The following is a 17,536-nucleotide window of genomic DNA, read 5'->3' as shown; positions in this document are numbered from 1 at the left end:
CTGTGATCCTGTGATTCTGGGATCCTGGGATCCTGGGCTTGTTAGATCACCTGGGAGTATGGCTTTCTGTGTGTGTTGTGGGACTGGCTGCAGAGCTTGTGCCCAAGGTCTGCTAAGAATACCCCAGACTGACCGACCGGAAGGAACCCAAGTACTGGGCTCTTGGAGTTCCTGTGTGCCTGGTCCCGCTGGTCCCAGTTACTCCCAGTGTTGGGACAGGTTTTGGTTCCTGCTCACCTCTGATCCTGGGTGTGTCAGAGCGCCTGGGAGTGGAGATTCCTCTGGGTGTTGTGGGACTGGCTGCGGACCATGCGCCCAAGGTCTGCTCTGGACCCCAGCCCAGACAGACTAGAAGGAACCCAAGTCACTGGGCTGGCGGAGTTCCTGTGTGCCTGGTCCTGCTGGTCCCAGTTACTCCAAGTGTTGGGACAGATGTTGGTTCCTGCTTACCTCTCGGGTGGTGGTTTTATATGTATCTCTAGCCAGAAGAGATATTTTAAAAGTATATATGCTATGAATATACACATGTATGTAGATGAGCAGATGTGAAAACACTGTTTTCTGTAGCATAATTTTAGTTTTCCGTTTTTCATTCTAGTACCTCATAACTCCTACGTCTCTTTTCTCTAGAGTTCCAATATACTTTGTTAAGATTTATTTATTATTATATGTAAGTACACTGTAGCTGTCTTCAGACACACCAGAAGAGGGCGTCAGATCTCATTACAGATGTTTGTGAGCCACCATGTGGTTGCTGGGATTTGAACTCGGGACTTTTGGAAGAGCAGTCAGTGCTCTTAACCACTGAACCATCTCTCCAGCCCGAGTTCCAGTATATCTGAGCCTGAAAATCATGAGCATAAACATTAGTTTCTAGGTATTGACTATATGCATCCCAAGAACAGAATAAGTATTAAACCATCACGTGAAAACCATGGCAAGCTGTGTATCTTAGGAAACAAATTTTCCTTCTATCTTTCCGCCTGATTACAGATAAAGGGTTATAAGGTGCTAAAATGGATATACTCTCTTGCTTGCTTTGCTTTTTGGAATATGGTCTCATCTAACACAAGCTGGTTCCAGTCTCAATATGTAACTGAGGATCTTCTTGAACTCCTGATTCTCCAATCTCTTAATACTGGCTTTACAAGCATTACCATGCCTAACTGTAATTTTGATTTTTTTTCTATTTTTTAAAGATGTATTTATTTACTTTACATATGTGAGTAAACTGTACACATGGTTGTGAACCTTCATGCGGTTGTTGGCAGTTGAATTTTTAGGACTTGTGCTTGCTCTGGTCGGTCCTGCTCGCTCAGTCCCTGCTTGCTCAGGCCCAAAGATTTATTTATTATTATACATAAGTACACTGTAGTTGACTTCAGACGCACCAGAAGATGGCGTCAGATCTCATTGTTGCTGGGATTTGAACTCAGGACCTTTGGAAGATCAGTTAGATGCTCTTACCCACTGAGCCATCTTGCTAGCCCCTTCTTTTCATGTTTTGAGACAGGGTCTTTCTATATAGCCTTAGCTATCCTAGGACTCACTTTGTAGGCCAAGCTAGCTTTGAACTCAGAAAAATCAACCTGAGTCTGCCTCCTGTGGATGATTAAAGGTATGCACCACCATGCCCAGCCCTGTAATTTTCTTTTTTTAACATGTGGTTTTGCTCTCTGGTCTAGATGGCCAAAAACTCACAGGAATCCCTCCTACTTTAGCTTTGAAAGTGCTGGGATTACAGAGCAGTAAAACATGCTCTAGAGTCCTGAGTCTAGATGGTCATGATTTGGTTTAAGCGATAACTTCCAGAGTACCTATGACTTAGCTTATGTATTTTCCAAGGTTAGCAGCTGTGTTTATCACACATCTCCAGAACAAGCATTTTGTGTCTTAATAGTTGAGTGTGAGATATTTCACTTAGTTCCTTTAACAAATGATTTTCTGTTCTATTCAGGTGTAGAGTTTGGTGCTCGGATGATAACGATTGATGGGAAACAGATAAAACTCCAGATCTGGGATACAGTAAGTGTCGCATTTCTAAGAGTGCCTTTGCATGCTTTGGTTAAGTTTACATATGTTAGACATCAAATTCCTATCCTGAAATGAAACGGACTAGAAAAGATTTTTTTTTTAATATTTAGTGATTTCAACAGGTAAACGTGCCTGCAGGAGATGAGTATTGGTAGACAAATCTTTGTGAATCCTTAGGCCTTATGATCTGAATAGAAACACTTCAGGAACTGTATACATGTATAGTTTTTAGATGTTTATTTTTATGTATTTGTGTGAGTACATATGTATACCACACACGTGCAGGGCCCATGGAGGCAGAATAGGGCAATGGATGGCCTAGAATTAGAGTTACAGATGGTTGTGAACTGTCATGTGGGCCCTGGGAAGCAAACACAGGGTCATCTGTAAGAACAGCAACTGCTCTCAGCCATGGAACCATGTCTCCAGCCCCTAAAAATTGTATTTTTAAGAAAAATAATAACCAAGTCTGGATTTTTAAAAAGGAGTAAATGTGATATAAAAATACCACTATTATATAGTTATTGATCCTGAGAGCTTATTATTTTAAGTTTGATTCAGTCCTAATCACTGGAAGCTACTTAATTTAATATCCTATTTCCATCACTTCCCATTTAATGTTACAGGTAATCTATATGGTTTTAAATGTTGTTTTCTAATATGAACCCAGAATAAGAAAATGATTTGAATTTGTAAACATTATTCTAATTACTGCCCACCTTTATGAACCCTCCTAAAATATACTGAGTAACCTATATTTCCTTTTTTAAAAGTTGTTTATTAGTGAGTATTTTTTTAGATGCATAGAAGTGAAGTTACAGTGAATTCCATAAAGCAGCAGTTTCAAACCCCTTATGTACTTAAAAAGGACCTATGAAGAACTTTAGCTTTTGTGGGTTATTGGTACAAATAGTACTATATTAAAAATTAAGATTGGGGCCGGCACCTGCGCTGAAGCATATGGTACCCTCAGGGGCGGCCTGTGGCCCCCTAGGCCCGCCAATCCAGGAGCCCCACCCCCACCCCGGCCCCTTGGCTTGGGCTCACCCCGCGCTCAGGTGACCCCAGCCCAGCGGCGCCGCCCGCGCGTCCATTAGTCCACTTGCACCAGGCTGGAAAGCAACGCCCCGCACCCCCACCCCACACCCCTGACTCCGCGACCGTAAGGTGCTCTGTGAGCCCGAAGCTCAGAGCTCTTCCTCCCAGGCGGAAGGAGGCTGAGGAGGCGGGGTTAGCCCACGAGGAAGAAGCAGCTATGGAGGCGGCGCCACAGCTGTGGCAGCAGCGCATTAAAGGAGCCGCTGCTGGGTGATGCGGTGTGCGTTGGCAGGCCCGGAAGCTGAGTGGGCGAGCTCCCAGTCTTCTCTGGTTGACTTGTGACCACTCAAGCGGTCTTAAGCCCCCTGGCTCCTTCCTTGTCCCTCCCCCGACCCCACCCTGGTGGCCATCGCTACCGGTTCCCACCATGAAAAGAATCCACAAAGAATTGGATGACCTGGCTCGAGATGCTCCAGCACAATGTTGAGCAGGACCTTTTGGAGATGATATGTTTCATTAGGAGGCTACAATAATGGGGTCAGATGACAGGCCCATCAGGGTAGAGTATTTTTCTTAACATTTCCCAACAGATTACCCCCTCAAACCACCTAAGGTTGCATTTATATCAAGAATATATCATCCAAATATTAACAGTAATGGCAGCATTTGTCTTGATATTCTACAGTTACAGTGGTCTCCAACACTATTTAAAAAGTCCTTTTGTCCATCTGCTCTCTGCTGTGTGATCCCAGTGTAGACGATTCTTTAGTGCCTGAGATGGCTCGGATCTACAGAACAGACAAGTGTTAGCATCTGTCTAAACTCTGCCCCACGATTACCTGGCAACAGCCAGGTAGGCCTGGCCCACTATAAAAAGGGCTGCTTGCCCCCTCCTCCCTCTCTTGCCCCACTCTCTTGCCTCTTACCCTCTTGCTTGCCCCCGTGCTCCCCCTCTTTCCCCATTCCTTTCTCCCCTCTCTCCACCGTGGTCATGGCCAGCCTCTACTTCTCTACTCTCTCCTTCTCTCTGCCTTTCTCTGCCTCTACTACCCCCTTAACTCCCCTCCCCATCCCCTGAATAAACTCTATTCTATACTAAGCCGTCCTGTGTCTGGTCCCTCAGGGGGAAGGGATGCCTTGGCATGGGCCTGCTGAGGATCCCCTCCCCTCACACCTTACCACACCCCCATAGAACATATATCTCTTTATCTTTTTACAAACACATCAAAAAGTACAGCAGAATAGCTCGGGAATGGACTCAGAAGTATGCAATGTAATTAAAGAAATTATTGTATAACCTCTACAAATAAAGCTAGCATTCGGAAAAAAATTAAAATTGGGAAACATTAGATACTGGGGTTTTTTGCTTTCATGTATGGTGTTGGGGGATCTAACACAAGGCTTTATGTATATTGGACAAGTGATAAATGATAAGCACTAAGCTATATCCTCAGTCTCTAATTCCTTTTACAATAACATTTGTAAGATTTTTAAATGAGGATAGTACGGTATTTATGAAAATTAATTCTGCTTTTCCAAAGCAAAAATAATCAGCTATATTTTTATAGAAAGAAGATTGACACAGTGTTATGGTTTGAAAATCTCTACTGTCTGCTTAGCACAGATACTGGAGTCCCTAGTCTCCCTCTACAAGTCCCACATGTGCTCAAAGTATACAAAGTCAGTCCAATTTCCTGCAAGTAGAAGGTTGAGAATCACAGGTCGGCATGAGCTGTATACAGTACAGGGAGTGTAATCACCATATTACCCTGTTCTCCTTTCCTTCATTCACGCAGTTTTACTTTCTCACTTGACAATTCAGAAGCTATTGAGAAAACAATCAAAGAAAGCACCCACTCTCAGACTGCACTGCTGAGACCAAGCAAGCTGCCGAGGATGTTTGCAGGATATAGATTTCCTGTTATTTCCATGTGTGCCACAGTTATATTTCAGAGGGTAAACACGGAATCTATCTGCTCTGTCTTGGAGTTCTCCATTCGACTGCATTTTTATGCCTTCTGACCTCTCTTCAATGGAAAGCTGACTTACTTGATTCTTTTTTGTTTGTTTGTGGTTGGTTGGTTGGTTGGTTGGTTGGTTGGTTGGTTTTTATGTTTTGAGATAGGGTTTCTCTGTGTGGCCTGGCTGTCCTGGCTGGCCTCGAAGTCAGATATCTTCCTGCCCATGCCTCCTGAGTGCTGGAATTAAAGGTGTGCACCACCACACCCAGCATGTATCTATTTCATAAGGGTTTCTACTGTGAGCCTAAAATGTCTTAACACTGCATGTGATATGCGTACATGTTAGTGTGCATGTGGATATTTGGGGATACCAGAGGTTGATGTCAGGTATTTTCCTTGATCATGATCCACCTTGGTTTTCTTTTATTTGTATCAGAGTCTGGAGCTCATCAGTTGTATTAGGCTGGCCAGTGGGTATCAGGGATTCCCCACTTTACCTCCAAAGTCTTGGGATTATACACATACCACCATACCAAGCTTTTTAGATGAAGACTGGGTATCTGAGCTCAGGTCCTCATACTTGTGAGACAGACACTATACTGAGTTGTGTCCCTGGCCCAACACTTTTTTGACTTAGATTATTTTCTCAGGCAACATGACTTCAAATCAAAACTACATGGAAAACCTGGACACAGTGGCACATGCCTCTAATCCTTGAACTTGGGAGGGTAGAAGCAGGAAGATCAGGAATAGAAGATTCCAACTGTATATGAGTTAAAGGCCAGTATAGACTACATTAGACTGTCTCAAAGAAACAAATGGAAAGGAAAAAAAAGAACCCTACATGGAAGGGCTTGAAAGTATGTATCAGAGATCGAGTGCTTGCCTAGCATGCATTAAGTCTTGGATCTACCTCTTACATCTTAAAAAAAGGAAGGCAGGCTGGCGATATGGCTCGGCAGGTAAGAGCACTGACTGCTCTTCCGAAGGTCCTGAGTTCGGATCTCAGCAACCACATGGTGGCTTACAACCACCTGTAATGAGATCTGACACCCTTTTCTGGTACGTCTGAAGACAGCTGTAGTAAATTATGCCGGAGCAAGCTGGGCAGAGTGAGGTGGGGCAGGCAGAGGTCCTAAGTTCAACATTAGCCACACACATGATGGCTCATGGCCATCTGTACAGCTACAGTATACTCATACACATAAAATAAATAAAATAAATCTTAAAACAAAAAAGGAAGGCAGGAAAGAAAAAGCATGATAAAGAGAAAAATAATATATACAAAGTCTTTCTCTTTTAGAGATTTTAAAAGTATGATCTCTAATTGTCTTAGGGTTTCATTGCTATGAAGAGACATAACCAAGGCAACTCATATAAAGGCAAACATTTAATTGGGGCTGGCTTTCAGTTTTAGAGGTTCAGTCCATTATCATCAAGGTGGGAAGCATGGTAGCATGCTGGCAGACATAGTTCTGAGGGAGCCAAGAGTTCTACATTCTTGATCTGTAGGCAGCAAAAGGAGACTGTCCTCCACCTATAGCCAAAAGAGGTTCTTTTCTGCACTGGGCAAAGCTTGAGCACTGGGAGACCTCAAGGCATACCCACACAGTGACATACTTCATCCAACAAGGCTACACCTTTTCCAACAAGGCTTCACCTTCTAATAGTGCCACTTCGCATGGGCCAAGCATATTCAAATCACCACACCAACCAAAAGGAAGTCTTTTCTGCTGCCTTAAAAGCATTACATAAAGTAGGTTGTTTTCTTAACCGATAACCTTATATAACACACGTCATTAGGCAGTGGGAATGTGTATATATTAAAAACACATCCTAATGTGTTTTTTAGTGTGATCCAAACTACATGCTGTGTTTCCTAGGCATGCCTTCATCCTTTTAAGAAGAAAGGAAAAAAATTATGGCATGCAGGAAGTTGAGACAGGAAGATCAGTAGTTCAAGGCCAGCCTGGGCTATGGGAGACTCATAATCAAAAGAAATTATGCCAGGCAGTGGTGGTGCACACCTTTAATCCCAGCACTTGGGAGGCAGAGGCAGGCGGATTTCTGAGTTCGAGGCCAGCCTGGTCTACAGAGTGAGTTCCAGGACAGCCAAGGCTACACAGAGAAACCCTGTCTGGAAAAAAACAAAAAAAAAAAAAGAAATTGTTTTCTTCCCACACCTTGTGTTTTAGTCACCATGTGTTAGGATGTTGTTATTTAGTATATACACATTTCCACTCCTCCCATTTTTTTATTAAACTAATAAAATTTATTTTAAAATATACAACTCAGTATTGACATTTTTAAGTCATCAAAATAATTTAGAATAGTTAAATGCCTCTTAAATATACATGATATCTTCTGAAGCTAAAAGTAGTATGCACTCAACCAGTTTTTAAAATCTATTTGGAACATTAAACATGATAGAAGAAGTCTCTTATGAAGTCCTCTATGAAAGGAAATTGTGACAGGTTCTTGATTAGATAGAAACAGGGAGAATACTCACAGAACTGTGGCTTCATAGGATGAACTGGGTAGAGTGCCTTCTCTTTCTACTTTGTGGAATAGTTTGAAGAGGATTGGTATTAGGTCTTCTTTGAAGGTCTGATAGAATTCTGCACTAAACCCATCTGTTCCAAAAAAAGGTTGGGAGACTTAATGCTTCTATTTCTTTAGGAGTTAATGGGACTGTTTAGATTGTTTATCTGATCCTGATTTAACTTTGATATTTGGTATCTGTCTAGAAAATTGTCCATTTCATCCAGATTTTCCAGTTTTGTTGAATATAGGCTTTTGTAGTAGGATCTGATGATTTTTTTGAATTTCCTCAGTTTCTGTTGTTATATCTCCCTTTTTGTTTCTGATTTTGTTAATTTGGATACTGTCTCTGTGCCCTCTGGTTAGTCTGGCTAAGAGTTTATCTATCTTGTTGTTTGTCTCAAAGAACCAGCTCTTGGTTTTGTTGTTTCTTTGTATATATAGTTCTTTTTCTTTCTACACGGTTGATTTCAGCCTTCAGCCGTGAGTTTATTTCCTGCCGTCTGTTCCTCTTGGGTCTATTTGCTTCTTTTTGTTCTAGAGCTTTCAAGTATACTGTTAAGCTGGTAGTGTGAGCTCTCTCCAGTTTCTTTTTGGAGGCACTCAGAGCTGAGTTTTCCTCTTAGCATTGCTTTCATTGTGTCCCATAGGTTTTGGAATGATGTGCCTTTATTTTCATTAAACGCTAAAAGGTATTTAATTTCTTTATTTCTTCCTTGGCCAAGTTATCATTGAGTAGGGTATTGCTCAGCTTTCAAGTGTCTGTGGGCTTTCTGTTCTTTTTATTGCTATGGAAGACCAACCTTAGTCCGTGGTGATCTTATAGGATGTATGGGATTATTTCAGTCTTCTTGTATCTGTTGAGGCCTGTTTTATGACCGATTATATGATCAGTTTTGAGGAAGGTACTATGAGGTGCTGCAAAGAAGGTATATTCTTTCATTTTAGGATGAAATGTTTTATAGATATCTGTTAAATCCATTTGGTCCATAACTTCTGTTAGTTTCACTTTGTCTCTGTTTAGTTTCTGTTTCCATGATCTGTCTATTGATAAATAACTTGTTCTTAATATCTTTTCATATCTATCGTATTTTCTTTTTTAATTTTGTTCTTGTTTACATAGCTAGAGTTTTATTGTTAGGTGAATGGCTAACAATCAGAAATAAGTATTACTGTAATACTGACTCTCACAAATCCAAAGTATTGAATGGAAAGCTCTTTGGGAACAATCAAGATAACACATTAAAGTGCCTTCTATAAACACACTTAGGTTAGCCCTGCTGGGACTAAAGAGAAGTGCATTTGAGCATTGTATTCATTTCATTTAATCAATAGTGTTAAGACAAAACCACATGGAAGTGCTTTTGGATGTGTGAGGAGAGAAGGGTGAATATGGAGTGTAGTAGCCAAACTCCTCCACTTGAAAAACCCTGGGGGGTGGGGAGGTTGAACTGATCCTCTAAGGAATAGAAAGTGGATAGATAAGTGGAGGGGAAAGGATAGGTTTTTAGGAAGGGAATAAGAGAAACAGTATTAGAGATATTTAGAATATTGGTGATAACCAGTAGGAAAAAAAAAACCAACTTTCTGAACCTATCTCTGTGTTGTGTGTGTTACTTGTTAACGTTAGCAATATGTAGAATATTGGTGATACCAGCAGGAAAAAAATGAGCTTTATGAGCCTGTCTCTGTGTGTGTTGCTTTGTTGTTGTTTGAGACACAGTGTACTATAGCCCAGGCTAATCTAGAACTCACTTTATGTCCTAGAATAGCCTAAGCTCAACAGCCATCCTCCTACCTCAGCCTTCTAGGTATTAGTAGGGCAGGCATGAGTTGTGTGGCTGTCATACTTTCTAGGATTTTGTTTGTTTGTTTGTTTAACTATGTGGAAGGAACTGGTTGGTTTTTGTTTGTTTTTCCATGTAGTGTCTTTTGTGTTTTCATTCAGCGTAAGACATTTTAAGTATTAGAACTGGCTTGTGGGAGAGGTCTTGTTAACTTAGATCTGGGAGGTCTTGTTGAATGGATCCACTTGAGTGCAGTGGTCTACTGACCATCTTAGGCATGTGGCTAAGACAGTTTCCTTCAGCATGCTTTCTCTGAGTGCCATATGAGTACCAGTCCCAGTTCCAGGCACTGAGAGTGAGTGACATTCAAGGCAGGCAATATTCTTGAAGGGTCAACAAGAGAAGATATTGAAACAAATCAGAACGTGATAGAAAGACTTAATATTTGCAAGACTCAGAGCATAAAAACCTAAATATCTTTCAAGTTCATATATTTTAAGTACAAAAATTATTTCTATAGCCGTGGCCTTCCTCAGCCTTGCTTAGCAGAATTTTAATACTATGAGATAGAAAAAGTTTTGAACTGGACTTAATCTCTGGTGCCTGTTTCACAGGATGTAAAGATGACATTTACATCCGGTTGCCTCTTGACAAGCACTAATATATCTGATGCAGAGGAAATTGATTGTGTGAAGAAAAATTATATAAATTCAATTCAGAACCTTTTTCTGGTTTTCATAATAAAATGATTGGTCAAAGAATTCCATCTTGTGGCTGTTGAAAGCCTACTGCAGTTTATGGTATAACTGATAAAATCTGCATCCTTGGCCTTCTGACAACCTTTCCACCAGCAGATGGTGGGCGTAAAGATGTCATTCATCATTTATTTACAATGGGCTTTATTTATTCTAGTGTCAACAGCTGCCCCAGGGAGTGGGTTATTGAATTCAAATGTGAGGCTCTGGGTTATTTGCTTCCTTTCAAATTTGTCTTCAGGGCTTAGTTGCTAGGAGTCCATTCTCTGCTCTAATAATGATTCATGTATTGTGAAGCCATTCAGTAAATTGGGTTGTCAGGGATTGTCAAAAAGGGTTAGGGGTCTTGTTTGGGAGTGGGAGGGTAGTGGGAATTGCTGCCTGTGCATTCTGGTGATTGGAGCAGTAGTGCTGTTATATGATTTTTCCCTAAGTCTAGTGAAGTTTCTCCTCTGTTTATGACTGCCTTTCCTTTATGTTTAATTTGTAATATATTAACATGTAATATGGAAATGTAAAAAGGATATCATTTTAAAGGAAACTTTTCAACTTTTTGTTTGTTCACAGGCAGGGCAGGAGTCCTTTCGTTCTATCACAAGGTCATATTACAGAGGTGCAGCAGGGGCTTTACTAGTGTATGATATTACAAGGTAAGTATATGTGAGTTTTCCAGCCCAGTCCAAGGAGACTATTTCTAAATAAGTGTAGTTACTAGTAATAACACTATAAAAAGCCTTTATGCTTTAGCTACTCACCCTTAAAACTGTGTCTTGAATCAAATTTAAATGTATTCTCAAAATCTGCAGCTCAGTTCTTTCTTATTTAAATAAGCACCCTGGACTGATCAGTTTGGTGCTATTATATAGTCATTGAAATTTTCTAAACTATGCTAACAGTTGTGTTTATTCTAATTAAAATGTAATCAGTGAGCTCTAAATGCAAATACCGTGCTTTAAATATGGTTCTCATAGTATGAGTGGCTGTGGCTAACATGGTTAGTATTGAGGGGAATGTAGACTCTTATTGTGTATTTTGAAGAGAAATATTGAAAACTGTAATCACATACCATTTATGTTTAGGAGAGACACATTCAACCACTTGACAACCTGGCTAGAAGATGCCCGTCAGCATTCCAATTCCAACATGGTCATCATGCTTATTGGAAATAAAAGGTAAAAGAAGTCACGTGGAGCTTAACTTGCATTAGTCGTGAGCAGTGTGCTTACTGTTTGTGACGACTTTTCCTGTAGATTTGTCTACATGAGAGTTACTGCTTAAGTTTAAAGTTTTATTTAAATCCTGAGTATTTCTTTAGATCTTACAGTTATTGGGTGTTTTGTTCCTTGGTTTTTGTTGCCCTCTGGTTCTTAGGAGAGTGGTGGCTGATGTGTTAGAACGGCAGCTCGTGTCAGGACACACCACACTAGGCCCCTACAGTTCCTCCTGTAAGAGGTTTAATTGCGAGAGAGAGGGGGCTAGGAGGGTATGTATGTGGTGGCTCCTGGTAAAGTTGGGAGGTGAGCCCAATGGATTCTGGGAATATGGCGGTATTGCCTTGGCAACAGGTCTGTAAGGCTCGCCTATTTGACATCACGGCCTACAGTGGCTATGTGCTGCCTGGTAGGCAGGATCTTTCTAGGCGTGACCATTGTAGGTTCCAGGTAGAATGTGTTTCTAGGTATTGGGAACTGACGGTAATGGGGATGGGCTAGTGGAGGGCTGAGGGAGGCCACGGGAGGGAGGAAAACAGTGTTCAGCCAGGATTGGCTTAGTTCCTTGGGAATGGGAACAGAGTGAGGGGAGGCCACATCAGGTGGGCTGCTAAGAGCTGGGGATTGGATTTTGAGGAAAGGAGGGAGAGGTGAAGATCTGCAGTTAGCCTATCTGCTTCTCATGCTAGAATGGACTTTGGGTTCCTAGGGAGTATCTCCTGGAGTTGGAGGCTAGCATAAAGCAGTGAGTGAGGGGAGGGAAGTTTAGAGGAGGAGATCTGTGTGACCCTCTGGAGAAGGGGGCAGAGGAAAGGCTGAAGCAGGTGGTCTGCTACAGAGGTCTGGGTGTGACTCAGGGATTGGATTCAGAGGAGCTGAGGGAGAGGTCAAGACCTGCACTTTACCTGCTTCCCTAGCTGGACTGGCCTGTGAGTTCCCAGGAAGTGCCTGCTGGAGATGGGAACTGGGATAAATGAAGAGGAGGGGAAGATCTGCCTGATGGAGGTAGCCTCAGCATGTGGCCTTCTGCAGAGCTAAGGATGAGACTGGATGATTGCATTTGCAGGGGAGGAGGGAACGAGGAAGATCTGTATTTAGCCTACCTGCTGTCCTGGCTGGAGTGGCCACCAAATAGTATTCTTAAATGGTAGAAGTAGAATTCATTTGTTCTTCAGGGTTATAAAATATATACTGTGGCAGATAATATATTTAAAAAAGTAAAAGGATAATTAATTTAATAACAAGCATGTTCAAGTTTTTATTTCATTAATTAGTGAAGAAACTAGTTAGATATATAGTCAGTCTAAAAGAGAATGCAGAATACCACACATTCATATAAGGAATGCCAAATGAATTTACAGACAGGTGAACACTAAAGGGTATAATTGTAGTTTACACCTCCTGTACTGCTAGTAGCAACTATTATGTTATTAACAATTTTTACAAATAAGCTTCCATCTCTACAATATTTGAAAAATTGTGAAATGTGGTAGCAGTAGTGAGAAATTGTAACATTGAATGAATATATCAGGGGGAATCAGATCTTTTTATCAAACTAAAAGGATGTGTAAGTATGGAGGCCCAGCCCTCACAAGGCTGAAGCAGGTAGGATCACAGGCCCATGCCACTTCAGCTATACAGTGAGACCCTGTTTTAAAAACAAATACCAGTATAAGCAAACAGAAAGAAAAACAGTGACATCAGAAGCTAGTGGTTTTGTTTTGGGAGACTGACAACAGTGTGTCTGTATCTGCCTGTGGCCTGAAGCGAACAATCCTCCTGTCTCAACCTTCTCAGGGCTGAGATTACAGGTGTGCACCACCATGACTGGCTGTAGAAATAGAAACTGTTTTTTGAGAAAATAAGTAAAATAGTTAGTGATCACATTATCAGAATCAGAACATGTGACAATATGACAGATCCCTCTGGTTGTAAAAGGAGAATGTTACGAACATACTGAATAGAGAACATATACCACATTGATGAGTCTTAAGACTGTGTCTCATGTATCTCAGGCTGGCTTTAAACTCAGTCTGTAGCCAAGGATGCCTCTTGTCCTCCTCCCTCACCCCCCAAATGCTGGGAATATAAGCATGAGCCACCATATCTAGCTTATTAAAACTAAGTACTTTTAAGATAGTTAGTTTTTCAGTGTATCTCTTAGGGGATTAGTCATAATCTGATTTTAAAATGTATTTTTTTATGTGAAAACTGTAGTCTAATCATAGCAACTTTGACAAAGAGGAACAAAATTGGAAGATCTACTGGTTTAACTAATATAGATTTTGAAATATTTGTTGTGTGTTGTTGAATGGGCAGGGCAGTTCTATTGGTTGTTTTTGTTTCCACAAAGTCTCTCTAGTTGGCCTAGAACTTAATCTGTAGAGCACATGCTGTTCTTGAGCTTGCAGTGAGCCTCTCTGCCTATTCCCCCATGCTGAGACTATAGGCATATGCCACCATGCCCAGCAAGGTTTAAAAGGCTTCTGGGATTACATTGGTACTTTGGTCAGATTTCTGTTATGAGAAAAATACCTATCTGAAAATCAAGTGAGGGGGCTGGTGAGATGGCTCAGCGGGTAAGAGCACCAACTGCTCTTCAGAAGGTCATGAGTTCAAATCCCAGCAACCACATGGTGGCTCACAACCACCGGTAATGAGTTCTGACGCCCTCTTCTGGTGCGACTGAAGACAGCTACAGTGTACTTACATATAATAAATAAATAAATCTTTAAAAGAAAAAAGAAAAAAAAATCAAGTGAGGAAAGGTTTCATTAAATTGCTCTGTGATGTCCCTTTGAGTCTATGGCAGTGCAGGACACCGTGGCAAAAGCTCTTGACAAAAGAACTAGTCACGTTGAGATGGCCAGGAAGCAAAAACAGGAATATAACTCAGCAATAATATATTCACAATAATTACAGTGAGTGAGAGACAAACAGACCAACCAGCCAAACATATCAGTACATTTACATAAACACTAATAGTAATGTTTTTGAACTTTTATATTAAAGCATGCTTAAAGAAACTCTTTACTGCACTAATCCAGTTCTTTATGAAAAAAACTGCAGAGACCACCCAGACTTGTAGCTTAGACTTCTGTTTGTCCCTACCCATCTCCTGTTGGTTTTGCTTTATGAAGAAACTGAGGATTAAACCAAAATAAATAATCTAATCCACGTTTCTTTAACACTTAGGATTTTATAAAGTTTCCTGTAACTTTGGGGGAGTTGGATGGCAGATATTTTTATCTCATTTTTAGAAACTCAGGCACTGTGGATAGTGGATGAGGAGATGGGGTTAGTCCCCCTCTTTTAAATTGTTATTTTTAGCTAAGTAACTTTCTGCTTTGGGAACAAACACATTGTTTAAAGATGGGGTACTATACCAAAGCTGCATTCCCACTACTGCTATAAGCATCTTACTTAACATTCTAGAGCTCAGAGTTGGAATATTTATCTCCTGAAATTCTAGTCACTTGATAGTAGGAGATTTATTTCAAACATTTTGACCTTTGTAACACCCTGAATAATGGAGCTAATTATTATATATGAAACTGTTGAAAAATGGTCTGTGTAATGTTGAGTTCTGTGGTGCATTTCCACTGACTCCTCTATTTGTACTCTGTTGGTTACTAACACAACTCTTTCTTTTCTGTGCTCAGTGACTTAGAATCTAGGAGAGAAGTACAAAAGGAAGAAGGTGAAGCTTTTGCACGAGAACATGGACTTATCTTCATGGAAACTTCTGCCAAGACTGCTTCTAATGTAGAGGAGGTAAGTCAATGAGGGCCTTATCCATTGGCTTATAGGTATATTCTATAGACCTTAACATTGTATTTACTGGTCTTCATTTTGTAAACGTAAGTTTCTAGTAGTTGGTGAATATTAAAGTAGAACAGTTGCTATCTGACTTTCTACATTGTCTTCTGAAGCCCTGTGGCCTGCATGTGCCAGTATATCTGTGTGCAGTATCACTTCATGAGAATCCTGCTGTTTTAATGGGTGAAAATTTATATTATCTCATTTTTTGTTGATCTAATCATCCTGAACTATTAGTTTTCTGAATACATTTTATGCTATATTATTTGGATGTACTAGAAGATTAGAATTACTATATTTTGTATTTTATCAAAGAAGAAATGAGGCTAAGAAAGCAGTTTACTTGAAGTAATGCTGAATTTCTTCCTCGTGGATAAGAACAGCTTATAAAAATGACTGGAAAGGCCTAGAGAACAGTGGCTGGAAAAGCCTTACTGTCTTACCTATAGCTGAGGAAAGGGCCCTGAGCATCAGCTTGCGTAGCACTTTACAGTAGTGTTTCATTAGTAAATACTGCTTTCTAATTAACCCTTGCTAAGTTTTACTGCTGTGAACAGACACCATGACCAAGGCAACTGTTATAAAGAACAACATTTAATCGGGGCTGGCTTACAGGTTCAGAGGTTCAGTCCATTATCATCAGGGTGGGAACATGAGGGAGGAGCTGAGAGTTCTGCCTCTCGTTCCCAAGGCAAACAGGAGAAGACTGACTGACTTCCAGGTAGCTAGGACTGGGGTCTTAAAGCCCATGACCACAGTGTCACACCTACTCCAGCAAGGCCACAAATGCTAAAGTGCCACTCCCTGGAACAAGCATATACAAACCACCACAACCCTTGAATGCAAAAATCAGTTGTAGTAATTCTGTGACACTGGTTTATTCAATGAAGAAGTCTTCTTTGGCGAGATAGATTTATCTATACTCAGTGAGGAACTCTGTGATAATTCTAAACCCATTTCGTACAGGCACTAACTAGTGCTTGTTAGTCAAAGTAATTACAGCTTGATAACGTGCATTTCTCTTCACACAGAACACCAGGTGAGAAATCTTTTCCACACTTTTGTTTGTCTTCAAGGAGAAATGTGTGTGTATATATATATATATATATACATATATATATATGCATGTGCATATGCATACATACATAAATACATATACATACACATGCACATATATACACATGTGTGTATATGTGTATTTATGTATGTATGTATATGTATATGCATACATATATATGTATACATATATATATATGAAACTATCTGCTTCAGAGAGCTTCACCTCTGTTGGAGGTGTTGTACTTGAAATCATAAGGCCAGTCTTTGGTGAGTGTACTGGCTGGTTTTGTGTGTCAACTTGACACAGGCTGGAGTTATCACAGAAGGGAGCTTCAGTTGGGGAAGTGCCTCCATGAGATCCAGCTGTGGGGCATTTTCTCAATTAGTGATCAAGGGGGTAGGGCCCCTTGTGGGTGGTGCCATCCCTGGGCTAGAAGTCTTGGGTTCTATAAGAGAGCAGACTGAGCAAGCCAGGGGAAGCAAGCCAGTAAGAAACATCTCTCCATGGCCTCTGCGTCAGCTCCTGTTTCCTGACCTGCTTGAGTTCCAGTCCTGACTTCCTCTGGTGATCAACAGCAATGTGGAAGTAAGCTAAATAAACCCTTTCCTCCCCAACTTGCTTCTTGGTCATGATGTTTGTGCAGGAATAGAAACCCTGACTAAGACAGTGAGGAAGGGTTTCAAGACATCTAAGGCATAGCTGATTAATGACACCGTGAGGGTCAGATACCAAGGCTTCAATTCATGGAAAATCTTTAGATTTCTAATTCTGTCTCTGATGCCTTTGCATGCTTTTTTTTCTTAATGAATACGGTGTTTATTTGTAAGCAGTAAATTGCTGTTGTCCTTTTGGTTGAGTATTTGAAGGAAATGCTGTGTTCCTGGAGTAGATGAGCAGGACTATATAAATTATATTTATGATTTATAGACTAATTGTTTAAATTTCATCTGAGCAGGAATTTGCCATATAAGAAAATAGCATTTTATTTACTTAATGATGAAAACTAATTTGCCTCCTAAAAGCTAACTATATCATGATGAAGTATTTTAAGATGGACGGCTATTACAGTAATGTAAAAACGTGTGGAATCAAGAGAGATGTAGGGATGAATACTTGTAATCCCAGCACTCAGGAGGCAGACTCAAGTAGAATTGCCATGAGTTTAATAATAACTTGGTAGCTAACTTGTGCTACTGACAAGATAGACTAGATTAACTTTCCCTGCTGCCATGTACAACTAAGAAAAAACTAAGCCCAAAGTATTGTGGAAGAGGCCCCTAGATACAGCAGCCCCTGGAGAGCTCTTAAGGTGCTATTCTAGGCTGGGGTA

At 40.7% G+C, this 17,536-nt stretch overlaps 1 protein-coding gene across 1 annotated transcript in view; it reads left to right on the top strand.

Moving 5' to 3' along the window:
- Positions 1–17,536, top strand: part of Rab2a (RAB2A, member RAS oncogene family) — a 70,946-nt gene that overhangs the window by 28,830 nt on the left and 24,580 nt on the right. Inside the window, exons 3-6 of the mRNA XM_031366676.1 lie at positions 1,958–2,025; positions 10,684–10,766; positions 11,196–11,288; positions 14,990–15,101. Coding sequence (XP_031222536.1) covers positions 1,958–2,025; positions 10,684–10,766; positions 11,196–11,288; positions 14,990–15,101 — 356 coding nt within the window. The remainder of the gene's footprint in view (positions 1–1,957; positions 2,026–10,683; positions 10,767–11,195; positions 11,289–14,989; positions 15,102–17,536) is intronic.

The sequence above is a fragment of the Mastomys coucha genome, unplaced genomic scaffold (assembly GCF_008632895.1).
Source record: "Mastomys coucha isolate ucsf_1 unplaced genomic scaffold, UCSF_Mcou_1 pScaffold14, whole genome shotgun sequence".
NCBI lineage: Eukaryota > Metazoa > Chordata > Mammalia > Rodentia > Muridae > Mastomys > Mastomys coucha.
Note: the sequence above shows the minus strand (reverse complement) of the source record. Positions and strands in the feature narration are given on the sequence as shown.